Source organism: Hyaloscypha bicolor (genome assembly GCF_002865645.1).
Source record: "Hyaloscypha bicolor E unplaced genomic scaffold K444scaffold_15, whole genome shotgun sequence".
In the NCBI taxonomy this organism is placed as follows: domain Eukaryota; kingdom Fungi; phylum Ascomycota; class Leotiomycetes; order Helotiales; family Hyaloscyphaceae; genus Hyaloscypha; species Hyaloscypha bicolor.
This window is the reverse complement of record NW_020194517.1, coordinates 1,148,077-1,172,826: the sequence shown is the minus strand read 5'-3', so window position 1 is coordinate 1,172,826 and position 24,750 is coordinate 1,148,077. Positions and strand designations below refer to the sequence as shown.

General features: G+C 48.8%; 8 protein-coding genes and 1 non-coding gene across 9 annotated transcripts; 7 read left to right on the top strand and 2 right to left on the bottom strand.

Annotated features, from left to right (window-relative positions):
- Positions 1–570: 570 nt before the first annotated feature.
- Positions 571–2,115, top strand: K444DRAFT_163910 (uncharacterized protein). The gene is made up of 2 exons (XM_024870676.1): positions 571–1,546; positions 1,597–2,115. Exons 1-2 carry the CDS (start codon positions 676–678, stop codon positions 2,028–2,030), a joined length of 1,305 nt encoding a protein of 434 aa, XP_024743025.1. The 5' UTR covers positions 571–675; the 3' UTR covers positions 2,031–2,115.
- K444DRAFT_163919 (cytochrome P450) lies at positions 2,081–4,737 on the bottom strand. Its single transcript, XM_024870677.1, has 4 exons — positions 3,926–4,737; positions 3,315–3,878; positions 3,010–3,232; positions 2,081–2,731 (listed from the first exon to the last, which is right to left on the bottom strand). The coding sequence occupies exons 1-4, from the start codon at positions 4,435–4,437 to the stop codon at positions 2,201–2,203; spliced, it is 1,830 nt and encodes a 609-aa protein (XP_024743024.1). The 5' UTR covers positions 4,438–4,737; the 3' UTR covers positions 2,081–2,200.
- Positions 4,738–5,931: 1,194 nt separating this feature from the next.
- On the top strand, positions 5,932–7,732 carry K444DRAFT_580873 (indoleamine 2,3-dioxygenase gamma type). Its single transcript, XM_024877717.1, has 4 exons — positions 5,932–6,445; positions 6,492–6,802; positions 6,865–7,022; positions 7,071–7,732. The coding sequence occupies exons 1-4, from the start codon at positions 5,997–5,999 to the stop codon at positions 7,554–7,556; spliced, it is 1,404 nt and encodes a 467-aa protein (XP_024743023.1). The 5' UTR covers positions 5,932–5,996; the 3' UTR covers positions 7,557–7,732.
- A 2,733-nt stretch (positions 7,733–10,465) lies between these two features.
- On the top strand, positions 10,466–11,359 carry K444DRAFT_518288 (uncharacterized protein; the record flags this gene model as incomplete). The annotated part of the gene is made up of 1 exon (XM_024873851.1): positions 10,466–11,359. The coding sequence occupies one exon, from the start codon at positions 10,466–10,468 to the stop codon at positions 11,357–11,359; it is 894 nt and encodes a 297-aa protein (XP_024743022.1).
- Positions 11,360–11,611: 252 nt separating this feature from the next.
- On the bottom strand, positions 11,612–13,318 carry K444DRAFT_580867 (uncharacterized protein; the record flags this gene model as incomplete). Its single annotated transcript, XM_024877716.1, has 2 exons — positions 12,609–13,318; positions 11,612–12,470 (listed from the first exon to the last, which is right to left on the bottom strand). The coding sequence occupies exons 1-2, from the start codon at positions 13,040–13,042 to the stop codon at positions 11,612–11,614; spliced, it is 1,293 nt and encodes a 430-aa protein (XP_024743021.1). The 5' UTR covers positions 13,043–13,318.
- Positions 13,319–13,676: 358 nt separating this feature from the next.
- Positions 13,677–16,109, top strand: K444DRAFT_659333 (uncharacterized protein). Its single transcript, XM_024886341.1, has 3 exons — positions 13,677–14,389; positions 14,451–14,468; positions 14,538–16,109. The coding sequence occupies exons 1-3, from the start codon at positions 14,098–14,100 to the stop codon at positions 15,953–15,955; spliced, it is 1,728 nt and encodes a 575-aa protein (XP_024743020.1). The 5' UTR covers positions 13,677–14,097; the 3' UTR covers positions 15,956–16,109.
- A 154-nt stretch (positions 16,110–16,263) lies between these two features.
- K444DRAFT_t7 lies at positions 16,264–16,370 on the top strand. Its single transcript has one exon. It is a non-coding gene; the product is annotated as a tRNA-Phe (tRNA).
- A 1,370-nt stretch (positions 16,371–17,740) lies between these two features.
- Positions 17,741–19,210, top strand: K444DRAFT_580864 (glycoside hydrolase family 43 protein). Its single transcript, XM_024877715.1, has 4 exons — positions 17,741–18,284; positions 18,338–18,572; positions 18,622–18,777; positions 18,832–19,210. Exons 1-4 carry the CDS (start codon positions 17,837–17,839, stop codon positions 18,968–18,970), a joined length of 978 nt encoding a protein of 325 aa, XP_024743019.1. The 5' UTR covers positions 17,741–17,836; the 3' UTR covers positions 18,971–19,210.
- Positions 19,211–19,488: 278 nt separating this feature from the next.
- On the top strand, positions 19,489–22,160 carry K444DRAFT_552681 (uncharacterized protein). Its single transcript, XM_024876592.1, has 2 exons — positions 19,489–19,706; positions 19,878–22,160. The coding sequence occupies exons 1-2, from the start codon at positions 19,527–19,529 to the stop codon at positions 21,870–21,872; spliced, it is 2,175 nt and encodes a 724-aa protein (XP_024743018.1). The 5' UTR covers positions 19,489–19,526; the 3' UTR covers positions 21,873–22,160.
- The last annotated feature ends 2,590 nt before the right edge of the window (positions 22,161–24,750 follow it).

Sequence of the window (24,750 nt, the reverse complement as noted above, 5' to 3'; positions counted from 1 at the left end):
TCACGTCCCCTGCGAGGTGAAGTTACTCTGCTCGGTAGCTGTTTCCCTTCTGGCTTGGGTTGCCTGCAAAGAACGGCCAGCCCACAGCAGTTCAAGAAATAGCGGACCTTCGGACGATATCCTGCCATTTAGTTTCTCCTACCCAGCAAAGCTCGACCATGCTTGGCAGGCAGCAGTTTGGGAAGCCTGCATATATACTTCGCTGCCTTGTTGAGGTGTATCCGGCAGATTATAAGGCAAAGTTGATGTGGGTTAGACGACGATCTCGGGATCCGATCAAACGCAGTGCAACCAGGTCAATGGAAACCACGTTCCCTGTAACCTGCAGATCCCTTCCCCATCCGTCGCAAGGCAAGTAGGAATGTTTGCGGCGACCGAGAAGAGCCCGTTGTATTGGGTGGCTTGATGTGCGAACTCGTCAGCATCGTCTGTGACCGGTGCACCATGACAGCCCACCTCCACATCCCAGATCTCCTGCTCTGCACCTCAATTGTCAGCCTTCGGGCGTAACTCAAAGACAACTGCCAGCCAGTCAATTGATCAGCCACTCGATTTTACCCGAGCTTCATCCCGACCTCTAACATCCTCTCTCATTCTCTCTCCTAAATGTTCCTCCAAAACTTCATGATCTGAGAACGTCACGCTTCGGAGCCTGCTCCGGCCATTGTCAACACAATGGACATCCAACTCGGTCCCCTCATACAGCGCACCATATGGGGACCAGGCATCCTCTTCACCGCCCTCATCTTCCCCAAAATCTTCTATGCCTCACATGCATCGCGAATTCTCACTTTCGCGGCTGTAGCAGCCTCAGTGGTGTGGGCGCTGCAACCACATGATATCGACAATCCAGCCACATCATATCTCTTCGGCTTCGCGCCTTGCTGGACATTGATCGTTGCCGCTGTGCTTTTGCTGCTGTCCACTCCAGCCCGGGATTTCCGGAGGATTCGGAGGAAAGATGAGGCTGTAGTGGGAAAGGGTGGGACGGAGGAGCTGTATGAGTGGGAGCCGTTTCCTGAGCAGATGCCGAGGAGGTGTTGGTGGGCGCTCGATTTGATGGTGAATTGGAGAGGTTTGGGATGGAGTTATCAGAGACGACAACATTTCATTCCAGATGCTGTCAAGAAGGTTTATGATGAGGCTGGAATCAACGTCAAGCGGGATGGAAGCCAGGATGAGAAGAGGTGCGGACAGACAAGGTCTTCGTTCCTTGTCCAGCAAAGTTGGTATTTTGTGGTGGATTATGTTTTGCTAGATTTCTGCATCTACTTTATGGATCGGGACCCGTGGTTCAATAGACCTCTTGGATCGGATCAGAGGCTTCTCTTTGGCTATCCAGCTGGAAACTACGATGTGCTGGTCCGGCCCTACCGTGTCTTTGTCGGCACTCTAGCCACGTACACAGTGATGGATGTCGCTCACGTGGTTCTGGCCCTTGTTTGCGTTGGACTGGGACCAAAAAATCTAGGCACCCTCGGCGAACCCTGGCAGCACCCTCCTCTCTGGGGGACTGTCGATGACTTGTTCCATCGTGGTTTACCAGGTGAGAAATCTCCCCAGCTATCTTCCTCAATTTCTAACAGGAAATCACAGGCTTTTGGGGCAACTTCTGGCACGACCTCTTCCGCTTCCAATTCCTCACCATAACCAGGAAGCTCCTCCCCTTCTCCGCAAAAGACAAATCCAGCGCTCACGGCTTCCGCGGCCTCCTGGCCATGACGCTTGTCTTTGCGCTCTCGGGTTCTATGCACGCAGCCGGCTCTTACACCGAGCTCCGAGAAACTGCCCCTCTGTGGCTATTTGCTGGCTTCGCGGTGCAATCTATAGGCGTCGCGGCGCAGGAAATGATTACCATGCTCATGGTAAAAGGGAAGGCTGGGCCGGGTGCGAGGCAGGTGGTTACGATTGCCTTCTGGTGGTTTTGGGGGTGGTTGACGGCGCCGATGGTTATTGGTGATATGGCTGCTTGTGGGCTGTTCCAGTCGAAAGTTATGCCGTATTCTGTTGTGAATCTCGTTTGGAAGTAGATTTATGTTAGGAAAGGGCGGAAAATTTACATGTATGGCGGGAAAGGGCATTCACGGCGTCTGGTAAGAAGATACACCTCTTCAATCATAACTTACATAGAACGTAAACCTAATTACGACTTACTCTACAATCTCGTCCTGAAATCTCTTATCACTCAGTTCTGCCCTTCCTATGGAAAACTCTCTGCACCACTCCTCACAAACCGAACCTTAACCTTCCCCAACATCCTCAACGCAATAATCGTCTGCCTCCGATCCAAACACTCCAACACCTCTCTCCTCTTCTCCTCCCACCCTTTCCCGCCATCATCAACAAGCTCCACAGAATAACCCTTCAAAAGCACAGCAACAATCGTGCAAAACTCGACCTGTGCGAATTTCTTGCCCAGACAACTCCTCATCCCCGCTCCGAACGGGATATAACTGCCTTTTTGTGGGCAAAGGAGGTTTGCATGCGCGGGTGATTCGGGGAGCGTGTTGGGTGGTGGAGTGTAGGTTGGGTCTTTGAGCCAGCGGGATGGGAGGAAGAGGTCGGGGGATGGGGACCAGTATTTAGGATTGCGCTGTAAGGAGACGGCTTCCAGGAAGATGGTTGTGTGGGGTGGCAAAGGGAGGGGTTGGGAGCGGTAGGTTAGCGTCTGGGAAGTTTCTGTTGATTTGAAAAGATTGATTATCTGCGGGCAGAGACGGAGGGTTTCGAGCTGAGGTTGTGTTAGTGGATGGTTTTTTGGAGAGTGATAGTTCCGTTGTGTGAAAGGTGCTTGGGATATTGGGGAGATGTGCAACAAAACATCTCTTGGCCTGAGATTCATGAGTTGAATTCTCACGATTCTAGACATGGTGGTACACTGAGCATGATGTATAACATAAATGAGCTGGAAGACACAATTCACTCGAATTGGCCAAAGAATATGAATATGACTTGATATTCTCAAAGTCCTGAAGGAGATAGGACATGTAGAAGAGACAGCAAACATACCATCAGCGCCATGATTGTTCTCATCTTGGGGTAATCCTCATATGTCAAGTCTTCTCCTGGCTTTTTCGCCGCCCATATGCTGTCTATTTCATCTCGGATTCTTTGCTGGAATTCCGGTTCTGTGGCGAGGAGGATAAGAGCAATTTCTAAGACGGAAGCAGATGTTTCGTGGCCGGCGATGAGGAGGATGCAGATATTGCCGAGAATCTCTGATTCGTCCAACCTAGAACATCAGGGAGTCAGCAATCTTTCCGATTTAAGAAGATTCCGGGAAGAAATATAGTAATAGAACCTCGTTTCCTTACAAATCGTTTTCGTTAGCTCGCAGGATATTGCTAAGTAGATCATTTCGCCTGAGAAGTGGTTTCGTACTAGTGCTGTTGCCAGTGCCGTCGTCAGAGGTAGGGGTTGTACCTTCAGCGCTTGGGACATCGTCGATCATCTCTTGAATATAGTGCATGAATTCACCGAACGCAGCTGGTAGGGTTCTGAGGAATTTCCATGGTGAATGTTCCAGTAGCCATGGGGAGAATCCAATCAAGAAATAGAAATTATCCATTATTTGATTCATACAGTACTGCCATGACATCGAATGAGTCTTTGATTCTGCTGGAAACCCCGAATCCGAATCCGAGTCCGATTCTACCGGTTTGTGAAGAACGTTGAATCCAACGACAGATTTAGTCGGCCATGGGATGTGCCGATTGAAGGCGGCTCCAGATAGTACATTGAGAGCAATGGCCTTCAACCAGAAAAGCAGGTCGTCGATAACTGGTTCCTCCCCAGGAGCTGAAATATTGCCGTCGGTTTCGTGAGTAAATGAAGCAAGCATTGCTTTCGCTTGGGTCAAGGTCTCTTGGAAGACGAGACTACAAGAATTAGTTTCTCATTATACCTCTGCATGATGGAACATTACCTGCTATTCCGCTCATTAAAAGAAGGACCAGTGATCTTGCGATGTCGTTGCCAATCTGAACCCTCTGCTGTGATGACATTATCGCCAAACCAGGTCAAGTCATGGTAGTAGAGCTCTGCTTTAGGGAAGTCCTTCCATCGATGAACGACCTGGGAAACGACATCCGCGTCAGACACGTGTAGGAGGCAACCATCAGCCGCGGCGGTCCAAAAAACATCAGATCCAAGTTCTTCTCGAGGAAGTTTGCCTTTGTGTGCCCATGAGAAATCTCTCTTCATATAACGGACCCAATGTCCTAATCCGAATGGGAGGCTTTCTAGAAAAGGAGCAAACCATGGCGATAACAACCAGAACCATCCCGATTCACGGTACCAATAGACCGAGACATATGGAACTGGCGAGGCTGCTGCAAAACGACGAGCTTGGCTGAGAGACGTCCAGAACCCAAAAAGCTTGGAGATGACCACAGCGGTCAGGAGGGCACCAAGGAGAGCAAATATTTGTTGATACATGTCGAGGTTGCCTTTACCATGGTCTTCAGAAGTGAATCATTCTGAGCCGAAACATCTTCATATGATTTTGAGAAGCTTGAAAACTGACTGATAAAAGGCACCGCCAGCTGAATGACTGGATGCGAGTTTGCAAAGACCTAAGTTTTTCCGGGCCACTGAGCCTCCAGAGATTGAATGAGCTCTTTCTCGGTAACCTGCCTGGACGGAAACGTAGGCAGACTTCAGCTCAGTTGTAATACGGATACGATAGGCATTTTTTAGACGAGGCTGACACCATGAGGTGTTGACAGCGGCTTGAAATTCTGCCGACTGTCGGGCAGTGATATTTAGCGACCACGTGACTGTGGTGTCCCTTCCATTGTTCAACTATACTATGTTCAGCTCCATTTGTTCACCTGAACTCCAAGCGGGACTGCTGAGACGATGCTACTGAAGTAACCTTACCAAGCTACTCCTCGATAAACGGATCTATCTCGAGATGAATGGTATCGAGGCGCTGTCAATTGTAAGCTCGAGTGGCGCTCAGGTGTGCACATGCCTCTGGTGAGCACCTTTCCTTAGCCTCAGCATCTTCAGCCACTTGAAGTAGTGTTTTGGTTCTATATCTTGCGAGCGCATTGGTATTTGCAGAATTCTAGTTTCTTGCAGCCACCACCTAAGTTGTCCGTTTGGTTGGGGACAGGCTCGAGAAGCCTAGAATATTTAGACTGTCCTATATGTTGTCAGTCATCGCCTTAAAGCAGAGAATACTCTTCTGAAGCCATCGAATCTTCAATGGCAATGTTTTCTTCCCAATATTGAAATAAGGAACAGCTACGCCAGCTCATGTATACCCTCGGCAAAGATTCCAAGTCGCCTTCTTGAGCACGGAGAACCCTTGCAGCTTCAACTCTCACCGACTCCTTCACCTTCATGAAGACGATGGACCGAAGTCGGGCCATGTTTTTATCTCGTAAGTGGAGTTTGCTATGCTGACCCACCGCGCACAATTCCGGCCAACCGACCAATAACAGCATTGCGGATATTCTCGGACTATCTCGCTCACATTTGAATAGCATCAGCTATCCAAGAGGTATGAGAAATGATGTTCGGATTTGATGACTGAAAAAGCATCCACATGATACTAATTGGGGTTTGGGCAGTTAAACGCTTCCTCAATGCGCCCTAGCATACAATTACGACCAAAAATTATGCAAGATTTGCTTTCGAAACCCCCAAAGTGGAGAGCTGCACGTGATTCTTCCCCCTTTGTTGCCGTTTGTTTGCGATACTTTGAAGTGGTGGTGGTTCTTGACCATGCGCGCAAAGGATGTTGGAGACTCAAGACCACTCACAAATATTTCTTTTATCAATGAATACGACATGTGGAGCCAACGATACTTTCTTGTTATCATAAGCTCCAAAGGCCGGATTTCATTCCGGCCACGCACACAACAAGATAAAAGCTCGAAAATTCGCATCTTTCTTGAAAATCCTTTGTCTCCATTACATGACCTCAAGTCTCGCAATTGACGCCAAACTTTCCTCAATACTTTTGCTATTCATTTGCGCTTTTCAAGATGGGATCTATTGTTCCTTCTCTCAACTTCAACGTCCTTCGGGACACCAAACCAGACGACACGAGTCTTCCAGCCTTCATGGTCTCAATAACCCGAGGATTCCTTCCACGTCAAGAACCTATCATCTCACTCCCAGCAGAGTTCGACGTTCTTGAGTCCATCCTCGCTCGCATGCCTATCAAGACCTTGAACGGCACCCCAGGTCTCCTTGCTACCGCTACACTTGGAGAGACTATCCTCAAGGAATTACCTGACCTCACCAGCGCTATCGACAAGTACAAAGATAACCTCCCTTTGATGAACGCTTTGTATCGGGATTATTCGTTTCTCGCCTCCGCTTACCTATTGGAACCATGCCATGAGCGGTTCACGAATGGTGAAAGTTATGGCCTTGGCCGTCAAACACTCCCTTCCGTTATCTCACTACCAATCTCTCGCTGCGCTCAACTGTAAGTATTCCCCAAATTGTACATGATCATCTCTGATGAACAATAGTGCTGGTTTCAAACCCTTCATGGAGTATGCGGGCTCGTATGCTCTGTTCAACTATCGCCTCCAAGATCCAAAGCGAGGTCTCGAGTACGACAATCTTCGTCTGATCCGAGCTTTCGAGCATGGCCTTGACCCCAAGTCATCCGAAGCAGGTTTCGTTCTTGTACATGTTGACATGGTTCAGAATTCAGGTCCCCTTATTGATGGAGTTGTCTCTGCACTCGATGCATGCGAACACAATGATCGCGAGGCCTTCAACATTGGCATGGAAAAAGTCGCCACAAGCATGACCAAAGTAAACAAAGTCATGGACGGTGAGCACATCCGACTCTCTCCCTCTTCCCATAATTTGACGCCTGAAATTGACATGTGAGAGGTATGTGGGGAAAGAGTAAGCCAGGAGATTATACTTCGTTCAGAACATTCATCTTCGGAATTACGAGTCAATCTATGTTCCCCCACGGCGTCGTTTATGAGGGTGTTTCGGACGAGCCGATGTCCTTCCGTGGCGAATCTGGAGCAAATGACAGCATGGTGAGACCAAGTCGCCCCAACTCAGCATTGAAAACTAATATCGCATAGATTCCACTCTGCGACAATCTCCTTCAAATCGCAATGCCAGACACACCTTTAACCACCATCCTCCAAGACTTCCGCTCCTACCGCCCAGGAAACCACCGAGAATTCCTCGAATACGTTAAAGCACGCTCAGCCCATCTTTCTCTGAAATCCTACGCTTTGCAAGAACCCTCATCAGCAGCACTCTACCTGCTCATATTGAACCAAGTTCGTGACTTCCGCTGGAGGCATTGGTGCTTCACTCGTGAGTATATCTTGAAGAAGACCACGCATCCAACTGCTACTGGGGGAAGTCCGATTGTAACTTGGTTACCGAATCAGTTGCAGGCTGTAATGCAAGCTATGGTTGATGTTTGGGAGGGAAGCGGGAAGAGACTTGGGAAGAGTTGTGAGGAGATTATGGATTTGTTGTACGTGCAGCGAGAGACTTTGAGGAAGGAGGTTGAGAAGTATTGCCAGGAGAGGAATGTTGATGCTAGCAAGGCTTGATCTAGCAGGAATGATCTTTTGGATATATGGGAGGCAGCTGGTACATGGTGGCAGGCAACAGGCGAGACTCGAGAGAAATGCTCTCTCTTTGGTTTTTTAGGTTTTGGCAAGATCATGTAAGCTCATGTTAATTTACGCACTTTTTGCCTTAAGTCTATCCATAGACCAGACTGAAGGGGTCTTCCATGTGTTCCATTCCTTCGACTGCTGGTCCCACGTGATAATGTGAGTGGTCTTTTGATTCGAGGATGCTTTCTAGTCCGTTAAAGAACATAGTTTGTTTTCCTATCCTTAATATTCTAGACACTCAGTTGATAGTGGGGATGCTGGGGCCGTCCAAACGATTTGGAGAATACGTGATATTTCGTGACCTGAAACTAAGAATCGCTCCAAAGCTATTAGAAGAATGGAAGTTCTAATTTCTCCAAGGATTAAACTGCTTGGGTGTGTGCTTTCACTCAGCCACCATGACCACCAACAAACATTCACAGTGGGCCACTAAACCTCGACAAATGAACGTGATTCGGCCCCTTCGGCCCTCACATAAGTCAACTCCCGACTTTTTTACCACTCCCAACCCCCCTCATCCTTCGTAAACATCCAACATCAACTTCAGAGAGACCAATATCAACATCACAACACAAGCAAAGATAGTCTTCAACTTAAAGATTCTCACCCTACTCAACAGCGTTCTAGCTCTTGCATCTGCAACAAAACTTGCAACATCTTCCAGGGCTGCAACGCTGGCCTTTCGCTAAACACAAGGCGAGAACTACACAGACCACACACTGTTCAAGACGAACATGCTTGCTTGGCAAACTGGTTCCAGGCACAACGCAGCGCAATTCTAATAACGTGGGACGCCACTGTTGAGAAGTCAGCTGCCAAATGGGCCAACGATTGCAGTAATTGTGCAAAACACTCTGTAGGTTATTTGACTGTCTGGAAGAATAAAATCGAAAGAGGATACCATGCTGACGGTGCAGCAAATAATCTGCGAAGGTAATTGTGGTGCTCGGGGAGGTACTTCGCGCGATTGTTAAGCAGAATCCATCGCAGGTGAGATTCCGACTCTCACAAGCGTGGTAGAGGGCTGGGCTTAGAGCCAGTCAACTATATAATTGGGACCATCCTGATCATTCAGAGTCTACCGGCAATTTCGCTATCATGGAGTGGAAAGAAACTAATTAGCTGGGTTGCGCAAGGAAACTATACCATAAGCATTTATACAGAACTCATCCAAGATGAGAAAATGAGTATACGAATGAACAAACGAAGACCGAAGCCAACAGAAACTACTTTAATAGCGCAAGGCTGGAGGATTGTCTGTCACTATAACCTCTTTTAACCGGACGGGTTTGTATATATTGGGTTGTTATGATAGGGGAGGATAGTCAATTCTGGGCTCTTCGAACGGATCAAGTCGATGTCAACGAAACCTGCTCTAAGGAGGAATTGTTTGAGCTAGGTGACTTGGGGCGTGGGGGGAGCGGAAGCTACCGGATGAAAATCGGTATATATCTACCACACACTCTAATCTCAAGGATCCCGAACTAACTTTTCTACCAGGGATGATCTTTTTGGTAAAAACTATACCCGTCGTATAGCTAGGTACTGTAAGGAGAAGGCAGACAGAGGCAAGACGACTCTATTGGTATCTAAGCTCGAAGCCCTAAATGGCTTGGCTGACTAACGGCTAGCTGGTTCCTTCCCTGGTGGCGTCACCACCCCCACACGTCACCCAACAGGTACATTCTCATCACTCCCAGAATTTCGAGGTTTGGATCGAGAACTGCATCCTGGACCTTGTCACGGCGCAAGAACTGGACGAGCCGACTACCTGGGAATTGTTTAGCCTGCCCTTTGCTCGATGTTGTTGATAGCAAGAAAATCCCTGACTGTCCTTGCTGTATACTTAGCAGGACCCTCAACATTATCCTCAACCTGCTGTTCCACATCTCCATTCCACCACTCCTCCTGTGACATCTGCTATCTGCGCCTCTTCCGCATTCCCAATTTCCCAGGTTCAACGCTTCCTTCCCAGCGCCCTACTTGACAATACATGTACGGGATTCCGCGTCCCACAAAGGACTTTAAAGAGCATCGAAGAGATTATTTAGATGGACTGGGTCTGGGAGTCGAGGTCGGGAAACAAGGCTATTGAAACGAATTCTTTGAGCTGAAGTTCGGTGCCTGTGCTAATAACCGAGTTGCCCTGTTCGTCTTGAAATACCTGCTCAGATAAATCAAGACCCAACGTCGAGCACTTAATGCGGAAAACTTTAACTTGACGCCTAAACAGGCCCCTACATGCTAACTTATCTAGAATGTGTGGAAGTGTTTGGTAGGGAGCAGGAATACAAGGTATCAACAAACTTTGTCTTGATCGAAAGAAGTCACTGAACGCGAGGGACGCCTGGTTTACCGGGCTCCCGCTCGCTTAGTAAAAAGGGGGTGGGGTAATGAAGAATCTCCAAGTATCTAGGTGGTGAGCAGGTAATAAGGAATCAAGTAATCTTAATAGTACTTAATCCAGGCTCAACGGCGTCCTCCTTGCAGACAAGCTCAAGTTCACTGAAACGTGTTTTTGCAGAGATATGGCTTGGTAATTGAGGGATTTGTCAAAGGCGCACTTTCTTGCCCTTACAAATCTTATCTCCGATCCCACCAATGTCCGAATTTCCCCCGCACACGTCATCTTCGATGGAACCCGTTCGAGAAAATAATTACCGGCGCCACTTATCTATATAAGTGCGTCGGCTCGAAGGAAAGTTGGTCGATTGTACTTCTTTCTGTGTTCAAATAGTATGAAACGTATTGCTCGACAGCTTGCAATCAACACTCCAAAGTCAATCACCAAACTACCCCGCATCTCACAGAGACTCCTACATTCACAATCACTGCCCAAAATGACCACAGCCACCTTCAAGTATATCGACCCTGCTTCCTACGAAGGCAAAGGCAAGCCGTGGGGCAAGGTTGACGGTCCCGGCAAATCTTTCACTCTCAAAGACTACCAAAAAACCGTGACATCCATCCGCGGGCACGAATCCGAATTCTCAACCGACAACAGCGGTTTCGCAGTCTACAACTCACCCGCCAGAGAGAAAGCCTTCACCGACGAGTCTGCCATCCGCAAGGGCTACTACCCGGAAGTAGAAGCCATGCTCAAGGAGCGACTTCCTGGGAAGATCAAGAAAGTAGTAATCTTCGACCACACGATCCGTCGACGAGACAAGAATTCCCCTCGGCAACCAGTACAGCAAGTGCACGTGGATCAAACACCTGGCGCTGCTGCAGCGAGAGTGCGACGCCATCTGCCTGCTGAGGAAGCAGAGGAGTTGTTGAAAGGGCGATACTCGATCATCAACGTTTGGCGTCCAATCGAGAACCCGGCCACCGACTTCCCACTCGCAGTCATCGACTGGCGATCCACTGCTCCTTCGGACTTCATCGCCGTCGACCTCCTCTACCCGAAACGAACAGATAACGACGATGATGATCGTGGGAAAGAGGTTTTGCCGGACGAGAAGACGATTTGGAGTAGAGAGGGATATGAGGCGAAGGGGGAGACGTTCGCGGTTGCGCCGAGCGAGGGACACAGGTTCTTTTATATGAAGGATATGACGCCGGAAGAGGTCATGCTGCTTAAGTGTTTTGATAGTGCAGGGGAGGGGGAGAGTCTTGGGAAGAAAGGATTGGCGGTTAGGACGCCACATACGGCTTTTGTGGACCCCAAGACTCCGGAGAGTGCACCGGGAAGACAGAGTATCGAGGTTAGGTGTTTGGTATTTTATGAATAGGTGGGAATCTCTGTACAGGCCTGATTTAGCGTGCATAGAGTGAAGATTGGCTAGGAATGAATTTCTTGCCCACAGCTCCAGTTGTTGTTCATCGCGGGAGTAGGGGACTTATGAGAGTTCGGACTATTTCGTCATCACTGTACACCAGGAGTTTATACAAAGTAATAATAATAAATCGTAAATCAAAGACGAAGGCAATTCTCATTCTATATAATAATAAATATATAAATAACTAGGTATATAAGCATGTTTTCAAGCTAAATGCGGAATGTTCGTAGCCCAGGTCGAGGTATATGCATCAGGGGGCAGAAAACAAAGTGTACGAAACATTTCCACAACCATAAACACTCTCGCAAGAACGTATAAAGAGCTCACAAGCTTCGTCATCTGATCTTCAAACCATTGAAACCTATCCGGGATTGTAAGCAGCACAAGAAACAGAATAAAAAAGACAGTGCAGTATATACTTGCCACCCGCCAGAGAATCAGCTCGACTTTGCTAGGAAAGGTGAAGTTCCATGCCGCAACATGTATTCCCCCAAAGAGGCTGCTCCCAAGTCCTAAACCAAGGAGAAAGTAGTGAAAGTTATCATCTGCCTGAGCAAGGTGTTCTGGAGTAACATCGTTCGGGATCGGGCGCCCATTTGTCTGGGGGAGTGAGTGCCACACATATTCTGTCTCTCCGAAAAATATTCGGAAGTTCGAGCCCCCCCTAATATCGCTTTCCTCCCGAGCTATTTCTACCGGTATGGGCCCTGAAAATTTAAGGACCGTATATGGTACAAGGACACTTTTGGGCTTCTTCCATTGAAGTATGTAGATCATGATAGCACAACTTGAGAACGCAACAACTGCAATTTCAAGCTGGGAGACTGCAAGTCTTTTTGCAACGCGTGCAAGGACTTGCACGACTATCCATGTTATCTGGGCAACAGAGACTACCCTGGCAAAAGAATCTGTTTTGCTTTTGTCGTTGATATCGTCTGCAGATATCAAAGGCATCTTGGGAAGCTGTCTAGACGTTCGGAGCTGGAGGATACTAGCAGCTGTGAGATGAAATGGATTGTGGTGCCTAAGGGCATGCGTTTGATCCCGAGGGACGGCGGTCTGTCTTGATGAGGCCGATGATGGCGCTTTCGTAATCTGCTCCCGCTCATCCGTTACGGAAGGTCCTGGAAGTGGTGTTGATTCGTTATGGATCTTATCGAGAGCTTGCAATTCCTGCCCCGTATTTCCCCTTATAATAAACCCTCCCATATTTGCAAATAGGGAGTGGGTCACTGTCCATTCAGTCCCATCTTCCCCAGCTAGCTTCTGAAGCGCTTTGAGATCAGATTGTGCAACGACAAGATCTTCCCAGGCTTTCGACAGAACCAGCTCTGGCGCCAACATGGTGACAATCATCCACTTCGCACTTGCCCATGTTCTTTTGAGCCCCCACTTAATATCGCCTATCCAACCTGGGTCCGTCCCATTGCGTTCCTCGGGTACATTCAGATGTTGAATGGTCCATGTGCAAGCGATGATGGTGAAGAGACAACTCCAAAGTATGTCTAGCGTTCCTCGTGAATCGGGACTCGAAACGAAGTTGGTCGTGACATTGGGTGTCGTGCAAGTCGTGTCGAACTCGGTGTACGCTCGTACAGCGAACGTCAGGGGGAGGAGGAGAATCAGCTTGGACATAGAGAAGTGAAATGGTGTCCTAAGTGATGATGTTAATATATTGATACTGATATACGAGATAAGCCTAGAACACTGAGGAGAGAAGGAAGGAGAAGACGAGTTTCTTCATCGAGGATCGGGCTGAGCTGCAGAAGCTAGTTCCAATCCAGTCACCGTAACACATGGCGGTTGCGTGTCCCTTCATGGGCTAGATGTCCCCATCGTTGAGCTCGCAGAGCACGGCATACTTGGAATACGCGTAACGATGGATTTATACAAATGGTGGCTCGAGCAGGTGCTGTGGATGAGAGCAAAGAGGTTGATGAAACCAATTAAGCCTAGCCCGCTCGGACCTCGCTGTCTCGCGTCCTGGAGACCCTGTACTGTACTCGAGAGTCTGGTACTGAAAGCCGTAAGGATCACACGTGCCAACGGGAAACGCAAAACCCGCATCCCGCTTGCATCTTCACCTCACCAAAAATCTGTGCCGAACCCCACGAAAAAGTCAAGCACTAATTTTTTAGTACTATAGCCTATATTATAGGGCTTCCTTTTCCTCGCGACTCTCGACTCTCAGAGTTCACTTTCCATCTCTCCCTTTCCACTTCTTACTTTTACTTTTCACTTTTCACTTTCGCCCGCCCCCCGTCTCCCCCCCCCCTCCACCCCTATACTTATATATATATAAGAATTAAAGAGAGAGAGTAAAGATTTTAAGAAGTAGCAGAGACTGAGCGAGAGGGGGGAGTGGTAGTGGGCGTGGGCGTAGGCCTGGGTGTGGGCGATTTTTGGTGGGGTGAAGCATGCAAGCGGGATGCGGGTTTTGCGTTTGGCGCTGGCACATCACGTCTTTAACCTTACGGCTTTCCGTGCTCTGACGACATCCTGGCTGGACAAATCAGTGGTCATCAATTGCAAACCACCCCACTGCAAGCTGCGTTTCCAATCATCATCGACCTCCTCGTCAGCTCGCCCCTCCTGTTGCTCAGTGGCATCCACGTACGATTTGTATTTCGTCTCCAGTGACAAATACCGTTTCGAGTCTCGCTACAACACTTCCCCCTCTCAATCCGTTTATGCTCTCTCCACGACTCTTCATCAACACTGGCCGTCACCTCTTCCGTCAAGCTTCGCCCCGCAATCAACAATTCATACAAACTTTTGCAACTGCGTCACGAATCATGGCACAAGAATACAAGCTCAAAGGCCTCAGCAGCCTCGACTTGAAGCCGGGCGAGAAGAGAGAGGTGGAGGTTAATGGCATTGAAGAGGGGAAAGTGCTGCTGTGCAATGTTGGAGGAAAGGTGACGGCTTTGGGTAGTAAGTGCACCCATTATGGAGCTCCGTTGGTTAAGGGGATTTTGACAGGCAAGTAATCCCTCAAGCCAATTCTCAAGATCGAATAACTAAGATGGCACTCCTTATTCAGCTGACGGAAGAATCACCTGTAAGTTCTCGAACCCCCTAGTATACATGCCATCGAGTCGAGATCAAACACTAACGTTTACTTACCTAGGCCCCTGGCACGGCGCCTGCTTCAACGCAAAGAACGGAGACATCGAAAACGCCCCTGCTCTCGACTCCATCCCCTCTTTCCAACTGTCCGAAAAGAACGGCGCGGTGTATATCACAGGCGAGCAACAAAGCATCAAGGGTAGTCGAAGAAAGCCCAACATCAAGATTTCAGGTATCAGTGGTTCAGAGAAGGTTGTGATTGTTGGAGGTGGCAGCGGAGCATTGGGCACACTCGAAGCTCTGCGAGAGAACGGATACAAGGGATCAATTACTTTGATTAGCAGTGAAGGTTACAACCCAATTGATCGCACCAAGCTTTCAAAAGCACTTATCGACGACGCATCAAAAATCGCTCTCCGCGACGATGCTTGGTTCAAAGAGGGGAATGTTGATTTTGTGTCTGATGAGGTTACTGGCATTGACTTCTCTGCCAAGAAGGTTTCAACAAAGGCTGGCAGTTTTTTCCCGTACACCAAGTTGGTTTTGGCAACAGGTGGAACACCCAAGTCTCTCCCTCTTCCCGGCTTCAAGGAACTCGGCAATATCTTCCTTCTTCGAACTGTCCCTCACGTGAAGGCCATCCTGGCTGCTATCGGAGTCAAGAACAAGAAAATTGTGATTATTGGAAGCTCTTTCATTGGAATGGAAGTTGCAAATGCTGTTGCAAAAGACAACGATGTTACTGTCGTCGGCATGGAAAAGGCTCCCTTGGAACGTGTTATGGGCGAAGAAGTTGGCAAGATCTTCCAAAAATTATTAGAAAAGAATGGCGTCAAGTTCAAGCTCAGCGCTGGAGTGGAGAAGGCCGTTGCCTCCAAATTCGACTCGTCCAAAGTGGGAGCTATTGAGCTCAAGGGTGGCGAGAGCCTACCAGCTGACTTAGTTATCCTCGGAACCGGTGTCGGACCAGCTACCCTGTTCTTGAAGGAGAACAAGACAGTCGAGCTCCAAAAGGATGGATCTCTCAAGACGGACGGACACTTCGCTATCTCCGGATTGAAAGATGTCTACGCGATCGGCGATATTGCAACTTACCCCTACTATGGGCCAGGTGGCGAAGGAGCGCTCACCCGCATCGAGCATTGGAATGTCGCACAAAACGCCGGCCGCTCAGTGGCAGCAAACATCATCGACCCCTCTGCTGCCCCCAAACCATTCATTCCAATTTTCTGGTCGGCGCTCGGCTCACAACTCCGCTACTGCGGCAACACGCCCAATGGTTGGGACGACCTGGTGTTGAAGGGCCAGCCCGAGGAGGCGAAGTTCGTAGCTTATTATTGTAAAGGGCAGACTGTGGTTGCAGTTGCAACTATGCAGGTTGATCCTGTGATGTCGCAAGCGAGTGAGTTGATGCGGAGCGGGAAGATGCCGAGTAAGAGTGAGATTGAGAAGGGTTTGGATATTTTGACCATCAGTTGAGGATTACGGTCTCCTCTGTAGAGGGGGCCGGGTTCTTTTATTTGGCGTCTTGGGAAACAAGCAAAATAAAAGACCCTGCGGAGGCCTTTATGGCAATTCTTGCAATATTCTGACTCCAAATTCGAAGTTCCAGTTTTATATATATCCGTGTGCCCGTTTCAATTGACCGTAAGATGGGGATTCGATTGCCAAGTCCGACGATCGGATGAGCCTCTTTCTTATAACTGACCCCGCCCCGACTACAAGATTCGCGCAAAATTCAATGACCCTTTTGTCAATCAAAATATGAAGTTCTCAGTAGTTGGAACGGGGACGTAGCTCAATGGTAGAGCACCACAGGAAACATCAGGCGTGTCTCGGAATGTGTCAGTTTTCAAACTACTGTAATGCGCTAGTTCGACTCCAGTCGTCCCCAAATTACCTTTTCAATACCTTTTCTTTTTGATATTTAGTTGATTGATTTCATTCTTGGGGGGTTGAAGTGATGGGGAGAGAAAGAATATATTGTGAAAATCACGGGACCCACTTTTGGTGGACGAGCCATGGCCGATTCAACTTTTGTCTTCACAACCGACTTTCTCAATCCAAAAAGTAAAGAACCGCGGGCGTGGTCTGGTACTCAAAAATCACGTGCTTTCGTTGCACATCGCATTCAATTGAGCTCTACGAACGCAAATACAGTCGACTTGAGACCGCATCGACGAAGACGATATGGTCGACTTTATCAAGTTTCTGGTTCCATTATATTCTGCATTCAAACTAATAAATCCTAAGATCACTATTGATAAAAAGTGTCCCAGTGATCTTGGAGAGATTGAGAAATAGTAATTTCATGTAAATGGTGGTTGAGGCGATCGATTTATGAAGTCCTTTTGTTTCGTTCGTCAATTCGTCAATTTGCCCATCAACTCGATCAACCCCGCGATTTAACTTTCGATCCCTTCCCAATGTATACGCCGAGTATCCAAAATACTAAATTCAACAACAATATGTGAAATTTGGAAAGAGCAGTGCTGTTGCACTTCAATTATCTTAATTCTGAATAATAGTGAGGGCAGAGATTTGCAGTTTCGAAAGGACAAAGGGGAATCGAACAAGGGAGTCCAGTGGATGGCTGATAACTGAATTGAAGCATTACTCAGAAGCTTAAGGAACATTCTATGGTATTCAGAGAGTTACATCTTGAGAGAAGATAGATTTTGTGGTATGGAGGTTGAGGCGAGATCCACCTGTCAAATTAATCTTTCGTCGATTCGTTCATGGTCAACTTGACTTTCTAACTTGTAAAAGCGCATCTCTCGATAAATTTCAAAAAGCTATAGGCAATTGCAAACGTTTGCTATAAATGATAAATAGAGCGGTATTGCAGGTTTTGGGTGAAGGAGGGAGGAGGTGGAGTTGAGTTGATTGATTCGTTTTCCGCGGGTTCGTCGATCGATCACCGGCACTTCAATGCGTAGAGATTTCTATCTCGCGATGTGCAACAAAGTAACAAAAACACGTGATATCTCGCAGTCCCAGAGGTAGTGAATCGTGAATGCAAAACAGTTTCCAGGGGGCACGATTGCAACCGTAAACAAGGAGGCTTACAAGCGAACACGTGACTAAATTCTCCTTTCTTTAGATTTTGCCGAAAGCTGTACTTACCCGGTATTTCAGGACCCCCGTGGAGCAGGGTGTTATATTGCGGCGAAGAACACGACAAGGGGGTTCCCGAAGTGCAGACCACTCATTGATATAAGAAAGAGACCCAGAAATATTTCTTCGTCCAATCTATCTTGGCGCTTTCCATGAATGCTCTCCTCTTCATTGTTTCTTTCCCTTCAACGATAGCTATAACAGCTCCCTAAGTTCCTTTCCTGCATCCGCATACCAATCGCAATGTCTCAATTGCTCCGCCTTTTTCTGGCCATAGCCCTTGGACTAGCCTCCCTCGTCCATTCATATTCAGATCCAGGATCCTGCACCGGCGCCTGCTGGGCCCATGACCCAAGCATTATCCAACGCGCCAGCGACGGCAAATACTTCAAATTCAACACAGGAACTGGGATTGAGATCGCGACTGCCGACTCCCTTGCTGGACCTTGGACCCTTCAAGGCTATGTGTTGGCGAGTGGGAGCTCAATTGACAACCCGGGGAAGAATGACCCTTGGGCTCCGGATGTGCACTTGGTGGGTGAAGAGTACTATTTGTACTATGCGGTAAGCGAGTTTGGGAGTCAGGTTAGTGCAATTGGACTTGCAACTAGCCCGACAATGCAGCCTGGGACATGGACCGACCAAGGAGGTGTTGGGGTTGTGTCGAAGAAGGGACAGGCGTACAATGCAAGTGAGTATATCATATTTAATTCTTAAGAATATGAGAAGCTGAACTTTCTCAAGTTGATCCGAACCTGGTTGCAGTTGGCAGCGACTACTATCTCAACTTCGGTTCTTTCTGGGGCGACATTTACCAAGTGAAACTTAACTCAGCAGCAACAAAAGCAACCAGCGCCGCAACGCACAACATCGAGTATGACTCCGCTGGCACTCGACCTTGCGAAGGCAGTTACATGTTCTTCTACAACAACTATTACTACCTCCTCTGGTCCCACGGCATCTGCTGTGGCTATGACAAGTAAGCCAGCCATGAAAATTTAGTCTCTGACCACAGCTGATGGAAGCAGAACTCTCCCAGCACCAGGCGACGAGTACAGGATCATGATGTGCCGTTCTAAGACCGCCACTGGTGGATTTTTAGATCAGAATGGCGTCGCATGCACCGCGAGCGGAGGAAGTATCTTGCTTGAAAGCCACGGAAGTGTTTACGGGCCTGGCGGACAGTGAGCTTTCCTGCTTCCTTTCGCTTTTTCGATATGGAACTAAACCAATCACAGGGGTGTCTTCACAGATTCCAGCAAAGAGTTGGTTCTCTACTACCACTACGCAAACAAAAGCATAGGACTCGGAGACGGAGATTATCGGTTTGGATGGAACGTCCTGAATTGGTCCACCGATGGGTGGCCACAGGTGTAATTAAACCAATCGCAAAGGGCGTTTGTTTAGAGAAGCAAAATCAAGATTTGTTCTTTTGGTTTAGAAAGCCCGGGACCCTTGATCACGGGTCTCTTTCTGTAGATCTTTTGGGGGGGATGGGGACCTGGAGATACGTAGTAGCTGTGACTATTGAAGTGATTCACGACAACACATCGCGTGAATAGCCCTGGCGCGTTAAGTCCGCGATCTGTTATAGGCTGTTATTAAAAAGAAGGCTGGGAATACCTGCACAGTGACGAACTTTACCGTGACTGTGGCCAATGAGAATGAGCGATTTTCGTTGTGTTCCTGACTGACCAAACGAACGACGGCCCCGCTTTTCTTTCCAGCTGTGCATTCGAAACCCTGTTCACCTTGTGATCAAGTCCCAACCACCACTAGTTCACGTCACTTCTTACTCGAAACGGCGACACACGACTTCAACAGATATCCCCGTCCTTTGCTTTTGCGTCGCAATTATGCTCTCAGTACGACGCGCCACAGGATTCGCACAAAAAGAAACATCGAGAAGAGGCAGCGTTTGACAGGGCAAGTCATGGCGGCCGAGGTTGAGGACCTCGAGGCCTTGATAGGCCGCATTCCTGCCTGCTGCTCGACGACGACGCCAGAGCTTCGTTGTTGTTGCGGTCGCACAGATTGCGCATACCTGAAGCACAACTGTGTGGCTCTGGACGACCTCGAAAAGGAAGTGCGGACTGCTGCTCAGCTTGGTCAGGTATGCATTCCTCACCTCTCCACTTTTCGGTTCCCAAGATTACACGACTCGAACAGACTTTTCCCAGGCTTGGTTCATGTTGTGATGTCGAAATTTTCTCTGCAGAGTTTTGCTGCCATGGAGGAAACAGAGGACTTGAGAGAGAGTAAAGGACTGACGTTTGCTTTACAGGCGTTACTTGTCAGACATGAGCAGTACATGCACGATGCCGAGAAGGATCGCCTGGAGATGGGCGCCAAGATCGAGAAACTCGAGTCGGATAAGAAGGCCTTGGAGGAATCGAACGCGAAGAATATCGAGGAGAATCGCGGTTTGTTGAATCAGTTGGAGGGGCTTAATACCACGGTTATCGAGTCGGAATCGCATATTAAGTCGTTGGAGGCTACGCTTCAGTCGACGCGCCAGGAACTAAGGAAACTCGAGGGACTCGCGTCGCGGACTCATGACTTGGAGGTGCAGTTGGCAGCTTTGGAGCAGGAGCAAGAGTTATTGCAGAAGACTGTTATCACTACTGAGGAACAAGAACGTTCGGCGATACATAGATGGAAGAAGGCCGAACGAAGACTGGGCGAACTCCACGACCAACTGGAGAGGATAGAACGTGAAGCGATGGATGAGAGGGAACGACATGTCGAAGTGCTAGGTCGGATGGAGAGGCAACGTGCAGTTGAAAGGGAATTGGATACTGCTGCTGGACGACTGAAGGGTGCAGCGGCGGCTACGACTGGTAACGGCAAGAATGGTAGCAATGTGGTTTCACATTTTGTCAAGGATATCCTCCAGGATAATGCGAATTTGCAGATGGGAATCGTCGAGTTACGGGAGATGCTCATGAACTCGAATGAGGAGGTGCAGATGCTGAGGGAACAGCTCTTACTGCATCAGCCAGTCGTGGAGGATAATGGAGACGGCAGCGGACCTCCGACTCTGAGGGCAGAACTGGCTCCCAAAGAGCCTCCGGAACCTCAGGTCATCTCCCAGGCTCTTCATATCCATCATCATTATCACGCCCCCAAGAAAGAGGAGATTCGTCGACCGAAGAAGAAACGCAATCCCCTCAACACAGCGCTGTTTACTCCGCCCAAGAGCATGCAATCTCCCAGGACACCTAGGGGCCAAGACACGGCGAACGCGATTTTGTCCCAGACAGCAGTCACCATCCCGGCACCGATCACACCGACCAATCGATGGTCAATGCAGTCTGCTCAGATGTCAGACTTTGCTCCTTCTTCGGTACCGAGTTCGCCGCAGTCAATGTACAGACATAGCGGGCTGTTTGATAGAGGATTCGATATCGATTCGTCGAGACCCACGTCTCCAAGTTCAAGTGTCGACCCAATGTCACCACAGTTCCCATCTCGTCACCGGAAACGCGATTCAGAGGTCTCAGCTCGCAGCTTTATACCTCCGAGCAATTTCCAGCCTCATATCATCCACGAAGAAGAAGATGGCGACGTAGAAGAGCTTCCTGATCTCCAGGTCACTGACGACACAACTCCATCGGATTTGTCCCATGACACGGAGGAGCTTACTCACGAGGATGAACCCCATCGGACCTCTCAATTTCAACCTAGTCTCCGACGGACCACATCCCACGAGTCTATCCTTTCGATTTCTGGCATTGACATCCATACTCTAAAGTCCCGCCCTTCACAACTCACAATTACAGGAAGAACCCCCGTGCTGCGTCCATATAGCAAACTTGGGAGCCCATCAACGGCGATTTCTATGGACGGCCTAACAAGCTCTTCCATGATTACAGCACGGCCAACACTCTCTCGCCACGGACAGGACAGCACCACCTATCTGCGGTCTAGCATCGCTAACAACAGCGACAACCGCTCCATCGCCTCTTCCAACCCGATCGAAGGTATCGGCGGGAAGCTAGGTGGCTGGGTTTTCGGGCGATGGGGCGTCAGTCCCGCGAAATCACACTCAGATCTCAGAGGCGCTTCGAGGACTCCAACATCCCAACAGAGAGCTGTCAGCGGACCACCCGTCGATCTGATGCAAGCATTCATGGGTCGTCCACCAGGGATAAACCAGAAAGGTCCAATTCCGGGATTTATAAAAAAGACAGCCAGGACACCGAGTCAAGTGAAGCCTGAAGTGGTCGACCATGACGCATTGCGAGAGATCTTAAGCGAGGGAGGATCGGTGAATTGAGCGGCCAGGACTGCTTCATTGTTCCACGAGATTTTCGAGCATTGAAGGGAAGGGAAACAGAACGCTCCGTGACTTTGGGAGAGGCTATGAATATACGGCCATTGACGGTCACACGATCATTAAAGATTTCCTTGTGTATATCAGGAAAGAGGGGAAGGCATTGCTCCTAATTTGCATGGTTAATTGAGGCGTTTGGGGAAGGCATCGGATACCCTTGCTGTTGGAGATAGATAGATAGTCTTGTTACAGAGATGCAGATAATATAACTCGTTAAACATAGTTCCTTCGGGACGGAAATATTTTGTTGCACTAATTATTTTGGTGATCAAGTGATCGCGATCTTGCGTTTGGTTTGTTCTGCTATTATTTTGTCATCAGTTCGCAGGAAGGGGTATTTTCCCCCCCAACGCTTCGATGTTGCGGCCAAGCAAGCCCCTGAAATGACTTACCAAGTGATGTCTAATCAGTGAAATCTTGGCACGTTGTTACATGATTCGGTTTCTAATCAAAACTTGTCCGCAATGAGTATGTCGAGAGGAGTTACTAAGCCGACTTTGCTCTTCAATAGCCCGCGGCCAGACATGGCTACTTGAGGTTTTGCATCGGGCTCCAATTGAGAGAAGCATGTACCCAATATAAAACCCTAGTCGACCGTCTTACAGGCCTTGTTTTATCTTACCCCGAAGCCTTACCCCTCTCGTGGATCACATGCACCTTGCTATCTAGACGTGTGCGTTGTCAGATCGAGGCAACCGCTAGGTAATCCTGGGGTTATGATCCTGCAGCGGATTCCCCATCCAAACATCCCACTCCTGTCAAAAGAGCCTCACAGTCCCCCACATGGCTCAACGTCTAAGGTGGTTTCATCCCTCGTTTCCCCTTGTATCTCTTTTCTTTTTCGAGCGAACTTAGTATTCGTTAGAGCACGCCCGTCTTGCTACCCTTTTTAGTCGGTGTCACACACAAAATCCACAAACCGTATCTTACCGCTTAACATGAAATCTGGGTCGGACATAACGGCTCACAACTGACTTACTTGTCTTGTTCGGCAATTCGATACTTCCCTCCAAATTCGACGGCCTAGGCCCACCGGCTTTCAGCCATTCCCTTGAATCTGTTTCGATTCCGTCCACAGAAGAGTTGGGCCGCGCTATATGCAGTGAACGGCACGTACAAGAATGCGGAAGAATTTTTTTGGTGTGGGCGGGTGGGCGTCCAAGCGAGCCACTCAAAGCGGCCCTTACTGAGTTGTCTCAAAGTTCCCCTTTGCATTACTCCCCCCCCCCTCCCCCTAATTAAATGTAACAGTGGGTCAAAGTGCAGGGGTTTCTTTTTGTAGAACAACTGGACCGTGCCAGGCTGGTTTTTGCGGGGACCCACTATTACATTTATTTAGGGGGGGGGGGGGGGGGGGAAAAGAGTAGCTGGTGGAACAAAAAATCGTGCATCAGTGGCTTGGTGCTGTGCTGATTGGAACAGGCGACGACTTGTTATTGGCCGTCTCACCGCTGCTGATTAGTCCTTCGCCAGGGGAAACATTCGATGAGCTTGGGCGATTTGCTATTTTTCGGGATGCGCCTGCGCCTGCGCTTTCGATCCCGTCCTCGAAATTCAATGACCCCAGCTGAGCTGGCCCATTGGCTGGGAATCACTACCAAAGCTCAAAGCGAGGCAACTGCAGCTGTTCTATTTGTGCAGGTCTCCGCACCCACCTGCAGTTTGATGCAGCGGATCCAGGACCGTTTTGTAGTCAGTGTCTGGCCCCTCGCCAGTTTGGAAAGGGAACGGTCCCCACTCTTTCTATTACTGGATTAATATATCTGCCTGGGAGAGGCCGACCTATCGAGTGAGAGGTATAGCAGCATGATACGCTACAGTACGATGTCTTGTGGTATATTCTTAGCCTGGCTATGTTCCGGAACTGCAGTGCATCGACACTAGATAGTATTCGAGCATCGGAACGCCCTGTTTCTAAGGAAGTTTGGGACAAGAACTCAGCCGGCTGCAGCTGTAATAGCAAACTCCTGTGGGCTGTTAGAAGAAGTTTGCTGCTGATTGACTCACCACTGGCACACCAATTCCTGTCTTGATAACTAGCTCGCCGTCCGTGGAAGACAATGCCGGGGCTGCTCGGAACCTGCAGTCTTGCGGCAGTCAGCCATTCCGGGATGTCTTTGGACAAAAGGATTACCGATCCTAGATTTCTCTTTCTCAATTGGAGTGAGAGCAGAGAAGATGCACCCATTGCTTGATGTGGCTGTATGGTTTTCAATTTGTAGCGGGTATAAACCGAGGCACGGTGAGAGTTAGTTGGTCGGCATGGGTGAATGGGAGGTAGCAAGTGTTCAGAGCTTCAGCTGACATGAACAGAGGATGTGCTGCATGCGGGAATTTCTGGTAGCTCTATTGTTGGTCAAATCTTTTGACCCCGGGCATCAACTCTCCAGCCCCAAGCCAGAAATCCTCCGCGGTTTCGGTGAGTGTCACACATAGTCCCGCATCCCCTATATAAGTCTCCCTTCCCACCATCAGCTTGCTGTCACAATCGCCACTCCTCAAACTTTGAATCTCCTCGCGGATAGATAGGTACCTTATCAACAAAAGCAATTCGACTTGGCCACTCAATACTTCAACAGTCGACATGAAGATCGCAGAAGAAGTTACTGTCTATGATTCTCAAGGCGAAGGCAGCTCAGGAGCGACTGATACTCAGGCCACCGATCCTGGTAAGAGCCCTTTCACCTCAAGTCATTGCCATCTCTCACACATAGTAGGCTACGGCAAGTAGCTCTGATCCGAGCTTTCGATCTGGTTGAGGGTATGGGTTCGATTGTAAGCTATCAAGGCGAATTTCGTATGCTGCTCATTATTGCTAATG

What these genes read in the sequence shown, in the direction of transcription:
- K444DRAFT_163910 (XM_024870676.1), top strand. Translation starts at nt 676, where the DNA reads ATGGACATCCAACTCGGTCCCCTCATACAGCGCACCATATGGGGACCA. An exon ending in GTTCCATCGTGGTTTACCAG is followed by an intron (nt 1,547 to 1,596) that starts GTGAGAAATCTC and finishes AGGAAATCACAG; the next exon opens with GCTTTTGGGGCAACTTCTGG.
- K444DRAFT_163919 (XM_024870677.1), bottom strand. Translation starts at nt 4,437, where the DNA reads ATGTATCAACAAATATTTGCTCTCCTTGGTGCCCTCCTGACCGCTGTG. An exon ending in CGAGCTAACGAAAACGATTT is followed by an intron (nt 3,233 to 3,314) that starts GTAAGGAAACGA and finishes CTGATGTTCTAG; the next exon opens with GTTGGACGAATCAGAGATTC. An exon ending in GAACAATCATGGCGCTGATG is followed by an intron (nt 2,732 to 3,009) that starts GTATGTTTGCTG and finishes ACACAACCTCAG; the next exon opens with CTCGAAACCCTCCGTCTCTG.
- K444DRAFT_580873 (XM_024877717.1), top strand. Translation starts at nt 5,997, where the DNA reads ATGGGATCTATTGTTCCTTCTCTCAACTTCAACGTCCTTCGGGACACC. An exon ending in ATCTCTCGCTGCGCTCAACT is followed by an intron (nt 6,446 to 6,491) that starts GTAAGTATTCCC and finishes GATGAACAATAG; the next exon opens with TGCTGGTTTCAAACCCTTCA. An exon ending in CTGGAGCAAATGACAGCATG is followed by an intron (nt 7,023 to 7,070) that starts GTGAGACCAAGT and finishes AATATCGCATAG; the next exon opens with ATTCCACTCTGCGACAATCT.
- K444DRAFT_659333 (XM_024886341.1), top strand. Translation starts at nt 14,098, where the DNA reads ATGCTCTCTCCACGACTCTTCATCAACACTGGCCGTCACCTCTTCCGT.
- K444DRAFT_580864 (XM_024877715.1), top strand. Translation starts at nt 17,837, where the DNA reads ATGTCTCAATTGCTCCGCCTTTTTCTGGCCATAGCCCTTGGACTAGCC. An exon ending in GGGACAGGCGTACAATGCAA is followed by an intron (nt 18,285 to 18,337) that starts GTGAGTATATCA and finishes AACTTTCTCAAG; the next exon opens with TTGATCCGAACCTGGTTGCA. An exon ending in GTTTACGGGCCTGGCGGACA is followed by an intron (nt 18,778 to 18,831) that starts GTGAGCTTTCCT and finishes AACCAATCACAG; the next exon opens with GGGTGTCTTCACAGATTCCA.
- K444DRAFT_552681 (XM_024876592.1), top strand. Translation starts at nt 19,527, where the DNA reads ATGGCGGCCGAGGTTGAGGACCTCGAGGCCTTGATAGGCCGCATTCCT. An exon ending in CTGCTGCTCAGCTTGGTCAG is followed by an intron (nt 19,707 to 19,877) that starts GTATGCATTCCT and finishes TTTGCTTTACAG; the next exon opens with GCGTTACTTGTCAGACATGA.